General features: G+C 54.3%; 6 protein-coding genes across 6 annotated transcripts; 3 read left to right on the top strand and 3 right to left on the bottom strand.

Annotated features, from left to right (window-relative positions):
- Positions 1-752: 752 nt before the first annotated feature.
- Positions 753-5,035, top strand: CCOS01_00825 (variant SH3 domain-containing protein; the record flags this gene model as incomplete). Its single annotated transcript, XM_060449021.1, has 3 exons — positions 753-827; positions 896-4,702; positions 5,024-5,035. The coding sequence occupies 3 exons, from the start codon at positions 753-755 to the stop codon at positions 5,033-5,035; spliced, it is 3,894 nt and encodes a 1,297-aa protein (XP_060320459.1).
- Positions 5,036-5,515: 480 nt separating this feature from the next.
- CCOS01_00824 (uncharacterized protein) lies at positions 5,516-6,397 on the top strand (the record flags this gene model as incomplete). Its single annotated transcript, XM_060449020.1, has 3 exons — positions 5,516-5,966; positions 6,134-6,208; positions 6,294-6,397. 3 exons carry the CDS (start codon positions 5,516-5,518, stop codon positions 6,395-6,397), a joined length of 630 nt encoding a protein of 209 aa, XP_060320458.1.
- Positions 6,398-6,534: 137 nt separating this feature from the next.
- Positions 6,535-11,331, bottom strand: CCOS01_00823 (uncharacterized protein; the record flags this gene model as incomplete). The annotated part of the gene is made up of 10 exons (XM_060449019.1): positions 6,535-7,186; positions 7,273-7,703; positions 7,996-8,017; positions 8,116-8,913; positions 8,965-9,534; positions 9,697-9,806; positions 10,095-10,104; positions 10,185-10,828; positions 10,981-11,081; positions 11,256-11,331. The coding sequence occupies 10 exons, from the start codon at positions 11,329-11,331 to the stop codon at positions 6,535-6,537; spliced, it is 3,414 nt and encodes a 1,137-aa protein (XP_060320457.1).
- A 412-nt stretch (positions 11,332-11,743) lies between these two features.
- On the top strand, positions 11,744-13,793 carry CCOS01_00822 (delta-1-pyrroline-5-carboxylate dehydrogenase; the record flags this gene model as incomplete). Its single annotated transcript, XM_060449018.1, has 5 exons — positions 11,744-11,902; positions 11,969-12,073; positions 12,145-12,443; positions 12,521-12,589; positions 12,674-13,793. The coding sequence occupies 5 exons, from the start codon at positions 11,744-11,746 to the stop codon at positions 13,791-13,793; spliced, it is 1,752 nt and encodes a 583-aa protein (XP_060320456.1).
- A 90-nt stretch (positions 13,794-13,883) lies between these two features.
- Positions 13,884-16,264, bottom strand: CCOS01_00821 (transcription factor regulator; the record flags this gene model as incomplete). Its single annotated transcript, XM_060449017.1, has 4 exons — positions 13,884-14,583; positions 14,920-15,057; positions 15,151-16,028; positions 16,193-16,264. 4 exons carry the CDS (start codon positions 16,262-16,264, stop codon positions 13,884-13,886), a joined length of 1,788 nt encoding a protein of 595 aa, XP_060320455.1.
- A 652-nt stretch (positions 16,265-16,916) lies between these two features.
- CCOS01_00820 (phosphoserine aminotransferase) lies at positions 16,917-18,253 on the bottom strand (the record flags this gene model as incomplete). Its single annotated transcript, XM_060449016.1, has 2 exons — positions 16,917-17,286; positions 17,349-18,253. 2 exons carry the CDS (start codon positions 18,251-18,253, stop codon positions 16,917-16,919), a joined length of 1,275 nt encoding a protein of 424 aa, XP_060320454.1.
- Positions 18,254-18,867: the final 614 nt, after the last annotated feature.

Below are 18,867 nucleotides of genomic sequence, written 5' to 3'. Positions count from 1 at the left end.
GGTCGCAACCCGTTACAAGCTTGCCCTGACTTATGGCAAGTACATACCTATTGTACTGTGTAAGGTAAGGTAAGCCTAGGCCCTGATTTACAGGTACACAAGGTACCTTACCTTACTGCGTCCAGTTGCCAGTGTTTGGACTCCCCTCTGGAGACTCCCGACGTCCCCCCGCCAACGAGCCCCTCTGTTTGTTGGTTGCCCCGGGTCCGCACCCCCGGCTTCGCTGACATTCACCGCATCCCCTTCTTGGAAGTCGTGTCCGACAGATCGACTTTCCACCCGACTTGTACTCTGTTCCGCCAACATTGACCATCTCCCACACCACACCCGACGTCAACTCCCATGCCCACGCCCACCACGCGCATTTACCAACTGCCTTTACCCACTCAAACAAGGTCATTGTCGCCGTGCACGCGAGCCTCACCTGCATTCCTCAACAACAAACTCCCAGAGGCTTGCAAAAAAATTCCCACGAGCCTTGAATTCTCTCTCTCGCTTGCCTCTCGCTTCGCTGCGGGAGCTCGATCTTGTCATCATTCCTTGCCACCAGCCTTTGCGCGCGTCCACGCCTTTGCATGACCGTTACGATACCTCATTGCAACTTACACAATCGCGTCAAATCAACTTGTCACTGCGTGAGCCGAGTGCCACGCTCCGCCAACAGCCACTGAGGCACTCGACATCAACACGCAAACAGTCCCATTCCTACCAGCAGCCTTCCCGATTGCAGGTGCATTTGCCGAATCTTCAACATGGTGCCTGCACCACAATCTCTACCGACACGGTTCCCGTGCTGGTGCAGAGCAGTCTACTCTTGGGGCGGAGAGGTTTGTTGCAGCTATTCGAGCCTCGATGAGAGGACTGGCTTTCAAAGTACTGACTTGACTTCCCGCAGTCTAAACGAGATCTCGGCTTCATCGAGGGTGATTTGATCGAATGTCTTAACGCTGGAGATGGTTCATGGTGGACAGGAAGACTATGGCGCGACAGAAGGACTGTGGGAGTGTTTCCCTCCAATTTCGTCGAGGTTCTCCCCGCGAACTTTAGACCAACGACGAGGTCAGCCAGCCCTCTCCCAGCAGAGAACACACCGAGTCCAAGCACACCTCAAAAGTCGAGGACTTTCCGAAAGCCTTTCGAGGCCTATTCCAAAGCACCGCACTACACCGCTGCGAAACAGCCCGAGGTGTACCGGACGAACCCAAATCCGAGGCCTAGAGGGCACTCTGGAGAGTCGATTCACAGTGCAATGGAGGAGCAGACCAGAAGAGACCGGTCACCGGCCCCGGAAGCCTTCCTTTCGAGAGAGAACTCTTTCAATGAAACCGCCTCGACTAGAATGCGAGCATACACGTCGCCAGCCCCAACCGGTTACGTATCGCGGGGTAACTCGTTCAACGATGGCGCGCAACAGCAGTACATGCCGAGAGGAAGGACTCCTGTGCCAAGAGGAAGAACACCCGTTCCAAGGGAGAGAACACCAATACCCCATAGAGAAAGAACGCCCGTCCCCGACTATGGCCACGGCCACGGATCAAGACAGAACTCTTACAACACGGAAAGGGGCCCGTCTCCCATACCGCCATCCCACAACTTCCACTCAAGAGGCCCGTCACCGGCTCCCTCAGTCAGCTATAAGCCTTACCGTCCTCCCACACGAGAAAAGGTGGATTCTCCTCCACCCCCGGCCCCACCTCCGCACCGACATGTAGCGGCTTCACGGCACAAGCAAAGCATATCCTACGACAGCAGGCACGATAGCTCTCGTCAGGACTCGCACGGCTCATTCGACAACCGCTTTACTTCCAGTCGACATGGGTCGGGTAACTCCTTTGACAAGCGATTCGATGTCGTGCGACAGGACTCGAGCGCCTCATATGATAACCGCCATCCTCCTCTGGACAGGCACGGCTCTCATCTTTCATACCAAGCTCATCGGCCATCGCCGATACAGACTCAGCGGCATCACTCCCCAGCTCCACCTTCGCCATCAGCAAGCCATATGACTCCCTCGCCTTTGCGAGAGGCAATGGATGGCGTGATCGAGCAGCTGGACGCACTGGGAATGCCTCGAGATCCGACACCAGAGCCGCCACTGGATCCGTGGTCGCCCGAGTCGTTTGATATGGTGAATGACCGCGCTAGGAGAAAGAACACTTACCAAAGACCACAGACATCCATGGGCATAGCACAACAGGACGAAGGGTACGAAACCTGGAGCGGCGGATCGTCACGAGACCAATCCTATCATAACGGACATCGGGAGGATAAAGAGCAGCTACCTCAACTGAGTAACTACGTCGAACGTATGGAAAGTCGTCTCAAAAAAATGCATCAACATAGCGCAAGTATGGCTGACCTTGAGGATGAGGCACCGAAGCCACCCCCCAAAGGCCAGTTATACGAGAGACCCAAGTCTTCGATGGGTGGACCGGAGGAGAGGAAGCTTCGCGGGCGCAAGTCGGCTTACGACATTGGCCGCAACGTCCTGAACAGGACGTTTACGACGAAGACCAACTCTACCAGCGCCTCCTCAGGCAATCAGAGTTCGACGACGCAAAGCAGCGACAGGAGTTTGATGAGTGGGTCGTCAGCCGGCGCTATTAGCGCAACGAGCGCTGGCAGCTTCGCTCGCAAAACCCAGAAGCGGGCCCAGAGTGCCCTGGGCATGCGTGATGCTGATATCGAGCGCCCAGAAACGCCATTCACCGGGGTTACGTATCACAGCAGTCACGCCTCAGAAGCATCTCGGCCAAAGTCGCAAGCTGGCTTTCATGAAGATGCTGGCCTTGGAGGCCTCGTCACCCCAAAACCCCCAAAGAGGAACATCTTCAAGAAGCTCCTCGACACAGCCAAGACCGGGGTGGCATCCGGGCGCAGTAGTATTGCCATGGGTGCCGACTCGCCCAGATCGTCGCCTTTTGCTCGCTCCATGCCCAATGTTGCCGCTCAAGCTGGTGCTAGCGTATCCAACTTGACCAACTTGGGTAGCACTGGCTTCGGTAGGGAAGCAGCCAGGGAAATGGGGCTTGCAAGCGGAGTGGACTGGGTTCAGGTCCGCAGAGACGTCAATCGATCCAACTCTCTGAGTAAGAACGAGAGGAACGAGCGGAAAGATCGCTGCCAAATGCTCGACTACCCTGCGTTGAACCCAGTCGATGAGTTGTACGAAGGCATGGAGGGTGACGAGGGCGCCGACGGTCAGCCTGTGGAGGACCCCATCGACTACCAATCAATAAATCTCACCCAGGTGGACAAGAACTCGAGGTTTGTGGCTAGCTTTCCACCAACGACGACAGCACAGAGCTTGGCAACAACCTATGTATGTCGACCATACCGCAGCGACGTCCAGAGACTGCGGGCAATTTTTACTTGGGTATCCGAGAAGCTTGTCTGGGAAGAGGACTTTGAAGGCGAAGTAGACACTCGGAGGGTACTGCAGTCAAAGCGAGCGAGTGCCGAAGAGTATGCGGTCATTGTGTACGAAATGTGCTCCGCCGTTGGTATCCAGTGCGAGGTCATCCGCGGGTACCTCAAGACGCCCGGCGAGATTCCAGAGCACAATATCATGCCTCGGGCGAATCACTGGTGGAATGCGGTTCTGGTCGACAACGACTGGCGAATGATTGACTGCTGCATGGCCAGCCCTTCATATCCCAGGCGGCATCTCTACTCGAGTGCTAGCAACAGCGCCGCGGACTTTTGGTGGTTCCTCACGCGGCCGACAGAGCTCTGCTGGACACATATCCCTGAACACCACACTCAACAACACATGTGCCCGCCACAGGCTCATGAAGTTCTCCTCAACTTGCCTTGCGCCTGCCCTCCCTTCTTCAAGAACACGCTCGAGATGGTCGATTACAATACAGCAGCAACTCGCATCGAGGATCTGGAGATGGTACATGTCAAGTTCAACGCTCCACCTGACGTCGAGATTGCTGCTGAAGTCGAAGTCCGCGGCTACACCAGAGATGTCGATGGTGACGTATTCGAGAGCGGCGAAGTTGTGAAAAAGAGAGCGCTGGCTCAAGCGGAGTGGTTCAACGGCACCAAACGATACACCGTCAAGGCTTTGCTGCCTGGTGATGAGGGCCAGGGAGTCTTGAAGATTTATGCCGGCAAGCGTGGTCTGATGCATAGCATCAAAGACATTCCTCATCCAGTGGCATTCGCGCTGCCCATCATTCATACGGGCGAGAACCCTCCGTACGAGTTTGTGACGCGGCACCCGACGCCTCATGCACAGCGTCACGATATCTACGTTGTTCAGCCTCAATGTCAACGTCTGGCTTTGAACAACACTTTTGTTTTCGCAATTCGGCAGCATCCCAGCTCTGCGGGCGCGGTCGGCTCGGTGATGACACCGTCATCCAATCCTGGAGGCGCAAGCCCAATCCCCTTTATAAGACCGAGCTCCGCCATGAGTATGACCGCCTCCAGCGCCAGCGGCTCGAACCTCAGTTCAGCAGCTGCCGGTGGGAAGAAGCCGGCTAAGTTGGCGATTCAGACTCCTGGCGGCAAAATTCTCCGTCTTATGAGGAAAGAGGAGCGCAGAGGAGTCAGTGTCGGCAGTAGAGGGGCTGAAGAGGATCTCAGTGATGGTGGGACGTGGGAGACCATCATCAAGTGTTCTGAGAAGGGAGTGTGGAGGGGGCTGGTATTGGCAGACCGCACCGCCCGCTGGTGCGTCTTTGCCGAGTGGGTATGTGTGGGATGATCATGCCGCGATTTACTGCGTCGTTTGTCTTTTGTTTGATTTGAAATGCGCGAAGGCAATGTCGAAAAAAAGGGACTTGAGCGGTTATGACTGGGTGGGCTCGGGGTATGCATATCTCGGCGTTTTCTTTTCTACCGGTTTTTTCTTATCTTCTTCTTTTTGTGTGTATTTGGGAACTGGGTATCGATCGGTTGGAGGTCTTCGTCACGGCTGTGGGAGTTTTTCTAATGTACGATACATAATGGGAATCATGCATGTCCAGGCTAGGATGGTTCTGTAACATAAAAAGCTTACGCGAAAATGCAGTCAATGAAGTAAATGATGTTCAATTTGGTTGTTCCAGGTCGTGATGTTTTGACCGTGTAAGTGAGGTGCGAAGTGAGCACGGTGAGGTGATGAGGTAGGTGCTACATGAGGCACTGTGTTTGCCTGTATTCTTGGTACTCCGCACTGCCCCTTATCGATAACAACCTCACTGCATTGCGGTGCCTGGACGACCTCACCCTCCAAATGTAAACAGAGGGGTGACCTGCGCTTACACATTACGAGCCCCATACCTACCGACTCAATATTCAATCCCCCTTTTTGAGAAGATTCAACATCCAACATCCTTGTCTTATTTTACGAATTGAGATCCTTGAGTTGTAACAGCAGGAAGACGCTTCCTAACTACACGTTTTATAACTGAGAGGAAGTATCAGGAAAAAACAAGGAAGGAGGATCGGAGATCAGCGACTCTTTGTCGCCATTACAGCATACTATTCCAACAAGAGACGGAAAAGCAGGCGAGGGAGAAAGATGGCAGACAGGACTTCGAGAGCCGTACCACCACCACCGCCCGGCGCCCCGCGACGAGCGGTCCGACGGAATTTGTTCCAGGGACTTACGAGGCGAGCGACGGGGACTACGACAACGGGAACGACGGGGCAGCCCATGGCCTCTACTGTCGGCGCGGGATCTGTATCTGCCACTGCTTCTGCTGCTGCGACGATGGGAGGAGTGGGACCAGGTGGGAGCTCTTCAACTGCTGCTGCTGCTCACGGCAACGGTAACGGTCATGTCGGGGGCGGCGAGACGCTCCGCCTCGATGTCGATGTCCTCTCTGACGGCGGGCCGCCGTCCGCAATGGGACCCGCAGAGATTGTGGTGCGCGACGAGCACGGCGAGATTGAGCTCGGGGATCTGCCGACGCTGGTGTTTGACGAGGCTGATGAGGCTGCTGCGATGGATGATCGGGAGGAGAGCAAGAGTGAGACTTATTTTCTTCCCTCTTTTCCCCCCCTCCCCCCCCTTTTTTTTGTTTTGTTTTGATTATTCACGGTTCTTGCTCTTGTTCTTGTTCAATTTTCTCTTTGTTTTCTAGTTCTTTGAAAGGGGTATTGATTTTTATATGTAATGCTAACTATGCTTTTATAGAAGAGCGGCAGCGGCTCGCAGAGGCTGTGAAGCAGCATCAAGTCAACCATACCGCCGTCCGTGAACAGCCCGAAGGTGAGTCCCCCCTTGCGAGATACTTCTGTGTCCAACTCTTCATTGGAGGAAAAAGGGGTTCCTAACCGGCTCCTGTACGAAATAGAGCTCCTCGAAGCCGTCAAAGCCAGTTTACGAGCCAAAGTCTCGGCTCTCGCCGACGACAATTGGATGTACGAGGCCGAGCCGGAGCTGCCCCGTGGCTTCTGAACACGATGCCCAGCGTTTCCCATCTGGATATCCTGGTCGTTACCTCGACGACACATGTTTTCAACGTCTGGTTCATTACGAAGTGCGCTCTTACGCACGGTGGGCATCTACGCCGAATCGACGGAAACCCTTTTCATCTAATCCAAGCCCTCAGCCGCGGGTGCCTCCACCCGTCTTGTTGCGGGACGTCTCTGCTGAGGGGCGCCACCACCACCGGCGCCACCAAACAGGCTGCCCATCATGTCCATGAGCGGATTGCTCTGCCTTGGGCGCGAGATGCCAAAGTACATTTCGGCAATAATCTCGAGCGCCTCGCTCCACGCGCTGACCTCGGAAATGTTGGACGAGTACTTTGCCAGGAGCTGCTTGTAGGCGTCCGGGGCGCCGCGCTGGATCGCCAGCAGGAGCAGGCCGAGGAAGTTGAGGAGGGGCAAGCCGGGGAAGATGCGCAAGTCGGCGCTATTGCTGCTGACGTCCTGGACGCCGAGGCCCTTGTTGTCATCGCTGAGGGAGGAGGCGAAGAGGCGGTAGCAGGTGTTTGCGGCGCGGACGTTGCCGACGAGGAGGTAGGGGAAGATGGCGCGGGCGGCGTAGAGTGGCGCCGTGTGCGAGTCGTCCTCCTTGTACCAGACGTATTCCATCTTTGCGAGCACCTCGGCCGAGTCCTTTGTTCCTAGCACCAGGTGTCGTTCCGCCTCGTAGGCGTCGTGTTCTTCGGCGTAGAGGGATCCGGCGACGTGGTGGAGTTCGGTATCGCCGGCAGGGTACTCGCCGAACTTTGATGACCATCTATAGCCCTAGTAGTTAGAAACAACTAATCGTATTTCTACCCCTCCGATGTACTGCCCCATGAAGAATAGATCCATGGTACTCACGCAATAATCTCCCCGATAAACTTCTTCCTCGTGGGCTCCTGGGCGGCAAACAGGCGCAGGAGGGTGAGCAGCTTGCCCTTGTTGGCGGCGTCGGGCTTGAGCTCGGCCTGCTTGAAGACGTCGACGAGCATGACGGCCAGGTCGCCGCCGCTGCCGCCCTGTTCGGCTTTCAGTAGGGACTGTGCGACATTGTAGAGAATATCGATGGCGGCTGGCCAGTTCGCGGCCTTGATGTAGCGGGCGGCGACGACGCGGGTCTGCTGCTGGGCCTCGTAGAACTGGCCCTCGCCGATGCGGGCCTGGAGCCGCGTGATGATCTTTTCAATCTTGTCTCCTTTGGCTGCCATGTTGGGTGGGTTGTCGGCAATGCCGTCTAGGTGTCGACTTTCGGAAGGGAGTGGGGTGGTCGGAGGGTGAGTGAGGTGAGGGCGCTGGGTGAGATGTGACGATGTCGTTTTGTAGCTTGCGCGTTGGCTTTGAGAGTTGAGATGGTGGGGCTTTGCGGCAGGTCAGGTACCTCTTCCAGGCTGTGGAGAGAGCCCCTCATTTAGAGGGAGCTTCGGTTCCATTCTGTCATTCTTTCGGATAAAGTACGGGTAATGAGAGCTCTCCAGCCGGGGGGTGAGGTTCCCTGGTCAAAGCACCGACCACTACTTTATTTACGTAGTCCAAATGTTGCCTTTCTTCCCCCTTAATTCTCATCTTCACCAATCTTTCACTTACACTGAGGGAGCGGTGGGCTCTCCTAGTCAACCCCACGATGATAAGAGTGCGATGGAGCGACTTTGATATCTCTATTTTCCCTGCTATGATCAATTGGAAGATGCAAACCTCCTCCATAACTCGTTCTTCAACGCAGTGAACTCCGACTTTGTGCGAGATACCGCATCCCGGTTCTCGACCGCCCGCCGCAAGAGATACGACGTACAATCACCAAGAGAGCCCCAGCTCAAGCACTTGTAGACCTCTATAGGGGCATCACTTTCCGATCCCTTTGCATCGGACCCCTGGTCTGCAAGCTGGAGCAGACTGAAGCTGACTTCGTCGGCCATGCCCAGAAGCTGCCCATACTGAATCTTGATCAAGGCCTTCCCTTCCTTGGCGCGAGTTTGCTGAAGCTCATTGGCCTTTAGGACGCTGTCCTTATTGTGCGTTGCAAGGAACAACTCGATGCCCGGGAATGACTTCCCGCCCGGCACGCCATAGTCTCTGTAACCTTGTGACAAGAGCTCCCGTGCAATAGAGTCATACGAGTCGTCGGTTGCTTGCTTGGTATCATTGATCATGTGCCTTGGCTCTGAGCTGATATAAGCTCCGCGCACCAGTTTGATACCGAGGACAAAGTTGTCCCTGTGAGCTAGCGCCACGTGCTGAGCCAGGGTATCCGGTGTGCTCTTGAGATAGGCTTGGTAGGTGTTGAAGACGACGGCGCCTCTTTCTTTCGTGTTGAAGCGGCGCATGAGGTCTACTGCTACTGCGTCGATTCCGGGCTGTACTGAAATCTGTTCGGCGTCCATGAAGATGCGTGCTCCACGCTCCACCGCGCGAGAGCATACGTCTGCGAGAGCTGACTCCATCTGCGCTGGTAGGGGCTTCCTCGAAGTGAGCGCCTCTGAAACGGCGGCACCGGCACCAGTCAGTCTGAGGAGAAAGTCAGCAAATCATGAGAATGCATATTGATGGGGCGCCTACTTGAGAGCCAAGATATCTCCTTCACTGAGCATATCCGCCGTTTCCAAGACACCCTCACGCCAAGCGTCGATCCCAGCATCTGACTCGATTTCTGAAGCGGAATCCATCTCCTTCAACCCCCGACCGCTCTCTTCTTCTGTCGTGTTGTCGACCACAATCTCGCGAGCGTACGTGAGGATGGCTCCCCGAAACCCCATGCGCTTGATCTCCGCAATCGTCGACGTCACCTCGTGTCGGTTCTCGCCGGCGCAGAAGTGGTTGTACATGGTCTTCTTTAGTATAGCGTGCAATAAAGGATTCCTTTGCACGTCAAAGACCCAGGTTCGGTGCGAGTCGTTTAGGAATTTCAAAATAGCCAGAGACGGGCCCAGCAAGATCCGGTGGGAAGAAATGGTCGCCACCAACAGGGACCGCAAGAGAATCTTCAAGGGCAGCTTGGAGTGTGGTGGCAATGTTTCTGGGTTCCCTGAAGTGGTGGATGCGTATCGCGACTGGAAACTTGTAAGAGACGCATTGTTGGCATAGTGAACAGCTGGATGTCGCCGGCTCAGAAGAGCTGCGAGCCGCTGGCTGTGAGGGTTCGACAGAGACATTGTTCGCTACTGGGGTCGCATCCGGCGAAATTTGGTTCACTCGATACTATGCGATAGAAATTGTAGGGCGAGCCTATTTGAATACCTGCGTTATCCTACATCTAGATGCGGCAACCCCTCATGATACCGTCGGACGGACATGTGTACCGTAGCCGATTTCGGGCACTGTGCCACCGGCAATGCGACATATTCCAATCGCTTCCCAGTGCAGCCTTCGGCAAGCGTAACGCGCTGTGGGATAACATCTCTCTATTGACAATCAGAAGAATAACTGAGTTTGAGGGATTGGTACGCAACGGTTAAGGTCATTTCCTGACTGAACAGTCCATTTATAGTGCGGGAGATAACATAGCCAACGTTTCGAAGGGCAGCGGGCTTATAAAAAAGTCTGGAGGCAGTGAATAATTTCTCAAGCCATGAAACAAAAAGAACACATGAAACTTATTTAAGGCCTGGTTTTATGGAATTTGATCTACTGTATATCTATCACATAGATCGTCTCTATATCATGGAGTTTCAACTGAGAGCCCCTCTTACAAGCTCAGCCCTGCAAGTGTGTGTTAGCCAATGCCAAAGCGTGTATAGGAATGGCAGTAACAGAATGATGAACTGGTCAAGAACACTTACGTTGCAAAAGTCCCAGCAGACACAGGCATCGCCCTCAGCAACGCTGGAACAAGTCCTCGAAATAATCCTCGAAACCGACCCTCTGTCCAAGTCTGGCGGAAAGCGTCACGCATAGTCAAGTACTTCTGGCCTCTCCCAAACCCGTCGCTCTGCATCTTACTCTTGATCACGTCGAGCGGATGACTCCCCAGCCACAGCGCCTCGCCCGCAAGACCTCCACAGACGGCAATCTTCCAGCTAGCTAGTTCTCTTCTGTCCTTGACGCCTTCCCACGCCATCGCCATACTGAGAAACCCCTCATACGCGGCAAACCAGATGCCGTACCCGTGGAACTCTCTGAAAAGAGTGACGACCTGCCCACGATACAGGCCCTTGATACCGGAGTGCTGTGTGATCTTGCGCACGCAGTCCCAGGGCCCAGAGTATAGACGGGCTGCGCCGTTTGGCTGAGTCTGGAGCCTGATTCGGACATGTTCGATTGGTCCGGATATGATGCTGTTGGTCAGGCCCGCGGCTCCTCCCACAAGGTAGAAGTCAGATAGGGAGAGTGATTTGCTGTTAGTTTTAGCGTCGGCTGGGTAGATTTCGCGATACTCTTCGAGTCGCCGGCGGAAGAGTTGAAAGGCGCCGAATTGTATGCTGACCTATTCAATGTTTGATATGGTCAGGCTGAAGCACGTTTCCTGAATGCGGTTATACAACTTACACAAGCACCTACACCTAGCAACGGAGCTAGAGTACCCTGGATTTAAGTGTCAACTACCGATTTCATAGACTATAAATAGTCAAAGCTGACCTTGTAAAAAGCCAAAGGCCCTTCTTTAGTCCAGATGCTGCGGACTAGACCTAGGGCATTTCCTCCTCCGCCTTGGGTTTGAAGGCGCACTTTTACGAGATCTGAGAGTCTTTGGTAAGTAATTGAACTTATCCCACAGCCTCATGGCGTTTCAAGAGGCTTTTGACGGGTAGAAGTGCAGAGGGGTCGGTTTACCGAAAGGTTGGCCTATGCAAGACAGTGTAAGCCAAGTCCATTCCTACAAGATGCAAGACTCATTACGGCGAGTTACATACCTATTAGAACTTGCGCTATACCTCCTGCAGCTCCCGAGGTTATGTCCTTGAATGAATCCAAGGCCGTAGTCCCCATGGTAGCGATTGGAGATCCGGTTGTTGAATTAACGAAAGGGGCTGGACAGCAGAAACTCGGTGGCTTTGACAAGCCAAGTAAGACTGGTACGCACGGCGCGAGCAAATTGTAAATCAATATCAGTTAAAGACTTTTGGACATGGAACTCCCCCGCTGGTGACATGCATTAGGATAAGAAGAAGCGGTGGGGGCCATTCCGGTCAACGGATCGGCTACCGACACTATCGCTTGGTCAAGTTGCCGACCTCACGGCAATGTGCCACAAGTGTCGGCAACGGTATCGCGATGCCGGAGCTCTGCATTGCGGCTCCCAAGACATATAAATGTAATCTTCATAGTCGATTTTCGTATTGCTTTCATTTGAACGTTAGAATTTACCTACAACCAATTCCGAAACTACTGGCACATCAAAATGTCTGTCTCTTTAGTACGAGGTCTCACGACCCCTTTTCAAAAGGCAGGCCGGCTCACAGCGCCATCCTCTCGCTTCGGAGTCAACTCTTGGCCACTCGAAAGAAGCACCAGGGGGTTTGGCACTTTCAAGGCACCTCCAGTCCGCAACGAGCCAAATGTAAGTATTCTGCAGTAAAAATGACTCACGATAGGTTAAAGCATCAGCTGACAAAACGACCCTAAGCCACCATATAACAAGGGCTCAGTCGAGCGTCAGAAGCTCCAACATGCGATCTCACGGCTGAAGAGTAACCTTCCCGTGCGAGTACCATCCCTGGCACCTGAAATCGTAAGTGGCATCTTCGCCCATAACTCGCAGCCTTTCGGCTATTGGACTCACATACTCTGTCGCTTCCAAAGACAAACGCAAAGTCAGTGCTAGCCAAGCAATACCTACCAAGCGACCACTCCGTCGCGTTGGCCGAATACGCCCAGACGAGCCCCGAGCAGGTGTCAATAGCCATTGACAGGGCGTTGGAAGCCAAACCCGCGTGGGAGAACACGTCTTTCAAGGATAGGGCTGCCGTCTTTCTTAGGGCGGCGGAGCTCATTGCGGGAAAGTATCGCTACGACATTATGGCTGCGACGATGCTCGGGCAGGGGAAGAATATTTGGCAGGCTGAAATTGACTCGGCAGCGGAGAGTTGTGATTTCTTGCGGTACGTTTACGAGAAGCAGATTCGATACTCCGTGCAATCCAGAAAAGCTTTCGCTGACCATTGATGGAATGCGGTAGTTTCAATGTGCATTACGCAGCTCAGCTGTATGACCAACAGCACGCGTTGACTGATGCCGGTTTCATGAAGTAAGTGTCCCCTTCTTCTTGTTTAAATGACCTAGGGGAGAGAAAAGTTCGTTACATCATACACGAGCTAACGGTATCTACCAGTCGAACAGAATACCGACCGCTAGAGGGCTTCGTCTACGCCATCAGCCCCTTCAACTTCACCGCCATCGGCGCCAACCTGACCGTCGCACCCGCCATCATGGGCAACGTCGTCCTCTGGAAACCCTCCGACTACGCAATCTACTCGAGCTACCTCCTCCAAAAGGTCTTTGAAGAGGCCGGCCTGCCCGCCGGCGTGATCCAGTTTCTCCCCGGCGAGCCCGAAGCAATCACCTCGGCCGTCCTCGACCACCCCCAGTTCGCAGCGCTCCACTTCACCGGGTCCACGGACGTCTTCCGCCAGCTGTACGGCAAGATCGGCGAGGGCGTCGCCTCGGGACGGTACGAGAGCTACCCGCGCATCATCGGCGAGACGGGCGGCAAGAACTTCCACCTGGTGCACGGCAGCGCCGATGTGCGGAACGCGGTGGTGAATACTGTTCGGGGCGCCTTTGAGTATCAGGGGCAAAAGTGCTCTGCGACGTCGCGTCTCTACGTCGCCGAGTCCATCTGGCCAGAGTTCAAGGAGATGCTTTTGCGGGAAACGAAGAACCTGAAAGTCGGTTCCCCCGAGCAGGTCGACAACTTCATCGGACCCGTCATCCACGAGCGCTCGTGGACAAAACTCCGCGAAGTAATCGAGGACGCCAAAAAGGACCCCGCAGTCGAGTTGCTGGCCGGCGGTCACACAGACAACAGCCAGGGCTGGTTCGTCTCGCCCACCATCTTCCAGACCAACAAAGCCCACCACAAGCTCATGAGGAACGAGCTCTTCGGCCCCATCCTCGCCGTCCACGTCTACCCGGACGCGAAGTACGAGGAGATGCTCCCTATGATCGACTCCACGACGCAGTACGGGCTGACGGGCGCCGTCTTTGCCCGCGACCGGAGCGCCATTGAGGCGGCGGAAAAGGGGCTGCGCCACGCGGCTGGCAACTTCTACGTCAACAGCAAGAGCAGCGGTGCCGTTGTTGGGCACCAGCCTTTCGGAGGTGGTCGTGCGAGCGGTACCAATGACAAGGCCACCAGCGTAAATCTTTTGACGCGCTTTACCAGCATGAGGAGTATGAAGGAGGACCTTGTCGGCGCAGACACTGTGTTGTACCCTTCGAATGAAGCTTGATTCAGGCTTTTTCTGGCATCTGTAAGATTGGCCGGTAGATTCTGGCTAGATCTTCTTCTGGCTGCTTTTGGAGCTGTTGCTGTACCTTATCTAGATGTCAAATGTAAAATCCAACATGTCCATACCAGTGAGACCCATCAGTTGCATGTGATTCTCGGCAAAAGTGGCCGGAGGGAAGTCAGCATCCAGACCTAGATCGAACGGTGCCTCTTCTGGTAACTCAGGCGCAGACGTTGGCAGTGCAACATCTTCAACCACGAGTGCTTGGTTGGGTGTAGATGGGTTTCGAAGCTGGAGCAATGCAGCAGCTTCCTCCCACATTGGCGATGCGCCAGAAGCAGCTTTTGCAGCTTCTGAATAAGCACGCGACCGTTGTCTGGTTGCATTGGATCGATTTCTTTCAGTTCCAGATGTGTCTGTGTTCCTGTTCAGCCAGTCTGTCCAGAGAAGGTACTCAGAAGCCTCTTGGTTGACATCCCCATCGAATTGTGTCGAACCGAACGGCTTGGCCTTGGCCCGTGCCTCCTCGGCGATGGAGATGAGTGCCTCTACAAATCGTACTGCCATTCGACCAGCCATGTGCAAGTCAGCCATCCTTCTGAGACAGCGCAGACCGAAGGCGACTCGGGCATCGTAGGCCGAGTCTCGCTCCAGAATGCCGGTAAGGATCACGATGATTGTGGCGATACTGCAACCCTGAAAGTCCGTAAAGGATCTTGGGGCCATGTTTCCAGATTGACTAGCGTCTTCGAGTATGTTCAACATCTTCTTTGCCGCGATGCCACATGATCTGAATTGCCGCGTTATATCATCATCTTCCGTCGTTCGAGGCTCCGGTAAGCCTGATGCAGCTGACCGTAAATGGCTCCGAATCTTTGTAACGACAGAAGTTTTACCTATCGCAATCCAAGCAAAGTAGTAGTTCAGGTATAGGTGGAATACAGCGCGATAGTATGGCGAGCGAGGTTCCACGTTTGGGAGACGTAAGTTGGGAGGCAGAGATCGTTTCCAGGTTTTTAGTGAAACCTCAAAGTCTTGCAGAGGGGGTTGAGAATTGCTTGACCACGTACTGGACCATTTCGAGTCAGTGGGAAAAATCAATAGCATGCATCAAAAGATAACTCACGCCGGCTCAATGAGAGTGTCAATGATTTTGACAAATTGCGCGTTGGCTACTTGGTGATCCAAGTTATCGAAGCTTTGCAGGGCATCAGTTGCTCGGCGCTGAGGCAGATGAGCTGTCATGACATCCTGAGATATCGATCTCGGTCGATTGAGCTTGATTGTTAGAGTTCTACGCAGAGGATATCAGTCCGGGTTCACCGTGATGGAACTGAGTGTTGGCAAGTCAACTAACCTTTCGAGAGAAAATATAGCCCACCATAACCTTCGTCCCATTTCCCTCTCATGGCTGTCGGTGTCCGGCTCTTCTGATTCATGATGCAGTCCAAGAGCGATGGCTTTCCTCAAGGCAAGACCCATATACAGGTATGAGGCCCCTACCGCACTCGACGGCATAAGGTATATCCCAAGGACGAACGCCGCTTTGACAGAGTACATACTCACTCTATCCATGGTGTCTGCCATCAAGATCCGGGCATGACCGCAAAATACCTGTCCAGGGTCTTCCGCAGGAATTTGAAGAGACCCAGACAGAGCGGATGGTCGGGCTCGCGGACTCCAGTGAGCTCCCAGGGCAAGAACTGACAGCAAAAGACATAGGAAGCTGGGATCCCGACGAAGAGGTGAGCTCAAGTCGTTGTAAAACTCCTCCACCTCAGCCAAGAAAGATGGTTGATCAAAGTAGAAGAAGCAGTCGGTTCCATGTTGAATACAGAGCTTGCTCAGAAAGATGGCTACAGATCTGGGTGGGAGGCTTTCAGTGGCCGCCTGCAAGCGGATTGCTTCCGCAGACTGGTGAGAGGCAGTGGCTCGCGACGAGCGAGCTTCAAGTCTAGCAATTTCTCTCTCGGCGGGTGACGAATTTGGCTCGAGATAGAATGCGTTTCTAAGTCTGGATAGAAATCGTGGCCACATGAAGTTCTCGGGAGCGTCACTGTCGGAGCAGAGATTCCGACGTGATGACTGTGTGGTGTCCGGGACATCAGCAAGGGGACCGGGGCTCGGGCTGGGACCCAGCTCTGGCAATGATTCGTCGTAGTCTCTTATAGGCGACTGTAGTACTCCTGGGGATATGCTCAACCGCTGCGTGATGAAGCTGCAAGTGTGTGACCCCTGAAGACATCGTTGGCATATACCCGACGTCGTCTCAATGCATTTGCTTTTACGGGCCTTGCAACGGGTACAGGCCCGAGGTGCCCGCTTTCGATCCTCGTCTGCGATTCTACGGCGACGGCTCCTGCGGGATGAAGGGACCGGAGTCATCCCGGTGACCGTACCCAGTTCTTGTTTGAAGCCACAAGATAAGGGTGTGTGGGTGAAGAGTTGGCAAGGAGCCGCAAGATGGACATATTGCCGACGGTGCGCACGGGCCATTACATGGGCGCCGGGCCGATGTACGATAGTTATTCCTCTCTCTCAACTACCTACCTTACCTTACTTGCAAGAGTCACTTTGGAGGTTTTACTTGGGAGAAAGTGAGCAATTTATCTTGCTGAGAATTTGGAATGAAATCGTATTGAATCATGTAGTTTCAAATTCCGATGTAGCTGCCTGACCTTAAAGCTCTCTGAGGTTACTCGGCTCATGTGAAAGCCGGTATACCCGTGATAGCTTCAATTAGGTAACCCCGATGCTGTTTGTAAGGCGTTTCCATGCGGTGACACTACCACCTACCATTTTGGGAAGATGTTGTTGAATGTGCCATCAATCTACCTAATTGCGAAAGTGGAACTCAGTCATCCATCCGCACACCTACCCATCAAGGTAACGCTTACCTTCTCTCCTCTCACAATCAACTCACCAAGGCAGAACTGTGTGCAACGTGAAGCCATAATACCCTGGCATAAATGTTGAATTAAATCATGGCTCCCTAAATATTCCCAATATGCTCTATTTTCATTTCCCAATTCCGTTCCCTCCCTTTTTTTGGTTCATGTATATTCTTACATGGTATCATTATATTGACGGTGTTGAATGGACCCTCATCTGAATCATCCTAGTTTAAGCCTGGGCAAAGGACTCGATGAACTTGGCCAGCTTTTGGGCACCCTCGAGAGGGATAGAGTTGTAGTTGCTGGCACGAATACCGCCGACGCTGCGGTGGCCCTTGAGGCCGGTGAGACCCTGGGCAGTAGACTCCTTGAGGAAGGCCTTCTCCGCGGCGTCAGTGTCACCGCCCTTGGTGACGCGGAAGCAGATGTTCATGCGCGAGCGGACGCTCTTGTCGGGGACGATGCGGTAGATGTCGGGGTGAGCCTCGAGGGCGGAGTAGATGAGAGAGGCCTTCTCATCAGCGATGGCCTCCTGGCCGTCGACCTTGTTTTGGAAAGTGCGGAGAAGCTTCTTGAGGACCTGGCCGGCGATATAGACACTGTAGAGTGGTGATTAGTTGAGTGGATAGAAAATGTGGATAGATATAGAGAAATGACTTACTCAAAGATGCTCAATGTGTTATACAAGCTGTTATTCTTGGCAATGGTCTCGTAGGAGAGAACAATGGGGGCGATAGGGAGACCAAGCTTGCGCATAAGCGCAGGAGAGGGCTGTGCGGCAAGAAGGCTCTTCTTGATGACGACGACGGTGATACCAGTCGAGCCAAGGTTCTTCTGCGCACCAAAGAAGATGGCACTGAAGTTCTTGACGGGGATGCGCCTTGAGAGGATATTGGACGACATGTCCGCCACGACAATGGGGCCCTCGCCATTCTCCTTGGGCGCCAGCGCACTAGGGAAGCCGCTGAACTCGACACCGTCGACCGTCTCGTTGTCGCAGTAGTAGACCATGGCGGCGTCCTTGCTGAGCTTCCAGTCCTTCTCGTCGGGGATCTTGCCAAACTTGCCATCGTTGATCTTGCGGGCGTCGGCAGCGACGTTGACGAATTCTGGGCCGAGAAGCCTCGCAGCCTCGGCGCTGGCCTTTTGACTCCAGCCTCCGGTGACGAGGTAGTCGAGCTTGAGCTTCTCGTCGACAACCTTGCGGAGCTCGGCGACGACCTTTTCGTCATTCTCATCGGTGGCACCGAGGTTGGCCAGGACAGCGTCGCGCTGGCGGGCGATCCAGGCGCCGACAAAGTTGTAGACGGTGGCGGAGAACTCGCCGCTACCACCGGCCTGCATGAATAGGACCTCGTAGTCGGAGGGGATGTCGAGGTATGTGGCCAGGTCGGCCTTGGCCTCCTCAATGATCTTGGTGGCGATCTCGCTGCGGTGAGAGTGCTCTGCAATGCCCAGACCGGTGCCGTTGAAGTCGAGGAGGGCTTGCGAGGCCGTCTCGAGGACGTCGGTGGGCAGCAGCGCGGGGCCGGCGCCGAAGTAGGTGATGTCGGCGCGTGAGGGCATGATGGGCGGAGCGGTTTCTTCGGGCGGGTTCAAATTGGAATTGGGTGAATTGGGTTTGGGCGAGATTCGAACAAATGACAGACACAGGAAGGGTTCTTGGCGGAGAATCGAATGGTAGATCAATTAGATTTATGTAGGGCTGAGACTTGTTCTAATGAGTCACGGAAGACGGAGTTGCGGTGGTGCCAGAAAAAAAAAGTTGCTATTCCAGACGAGTAACCCCGCCAAAATGCGGAAGTGACACCGGTGTCGGAAACAACGACAGCGAAAAAATGACGTGAGTGGATGGAGGGGTCGTTCCCCGGATTCTAGCGTGGGGATGCCGCTGGAATTGCATCTTGCTGGCCCGTCACCCGTGGCCCGTGGTGGGGCCTGGGCTTCTATGTATTGCTCGCTTCGGCCACTGCATTCGACTAGGTAGGTACCATCCTTAGGTACTAAGCACCTAAGGTAAGGTAAGGTAGTGACAAAGCACTGGATCAGTGGACAGTGAGTGGTAGCTGCACCTCATGAGCAAGGTGGGCGGGGGTACCAGGAAAGGTAAGCTTGGGGGGCCTTGGGGGCCTTTCCTTCCCTCGTCACGGAGGCTACCCTCACCCATGCCCCTCGCCTCG

This window comes from Colletotrichum costaricense (assembly GCF_030867565.1).
Source record: "Colletotrichum costaricense strain IMI 309622 chromosome Unknown Scaffold_1.1, whole genome shotgun sequence".
Classification (NCBI taxonomy): Eukaryota; Fungi; Ascomycota; class Sordariomycetes; order Glomerellales; family Glomerellaceae; genus Colletotrichum; species Colletotrichum costaricense.
This window is presented reverse-complemented; position numbering and strand designations above follow the sequence as displayed.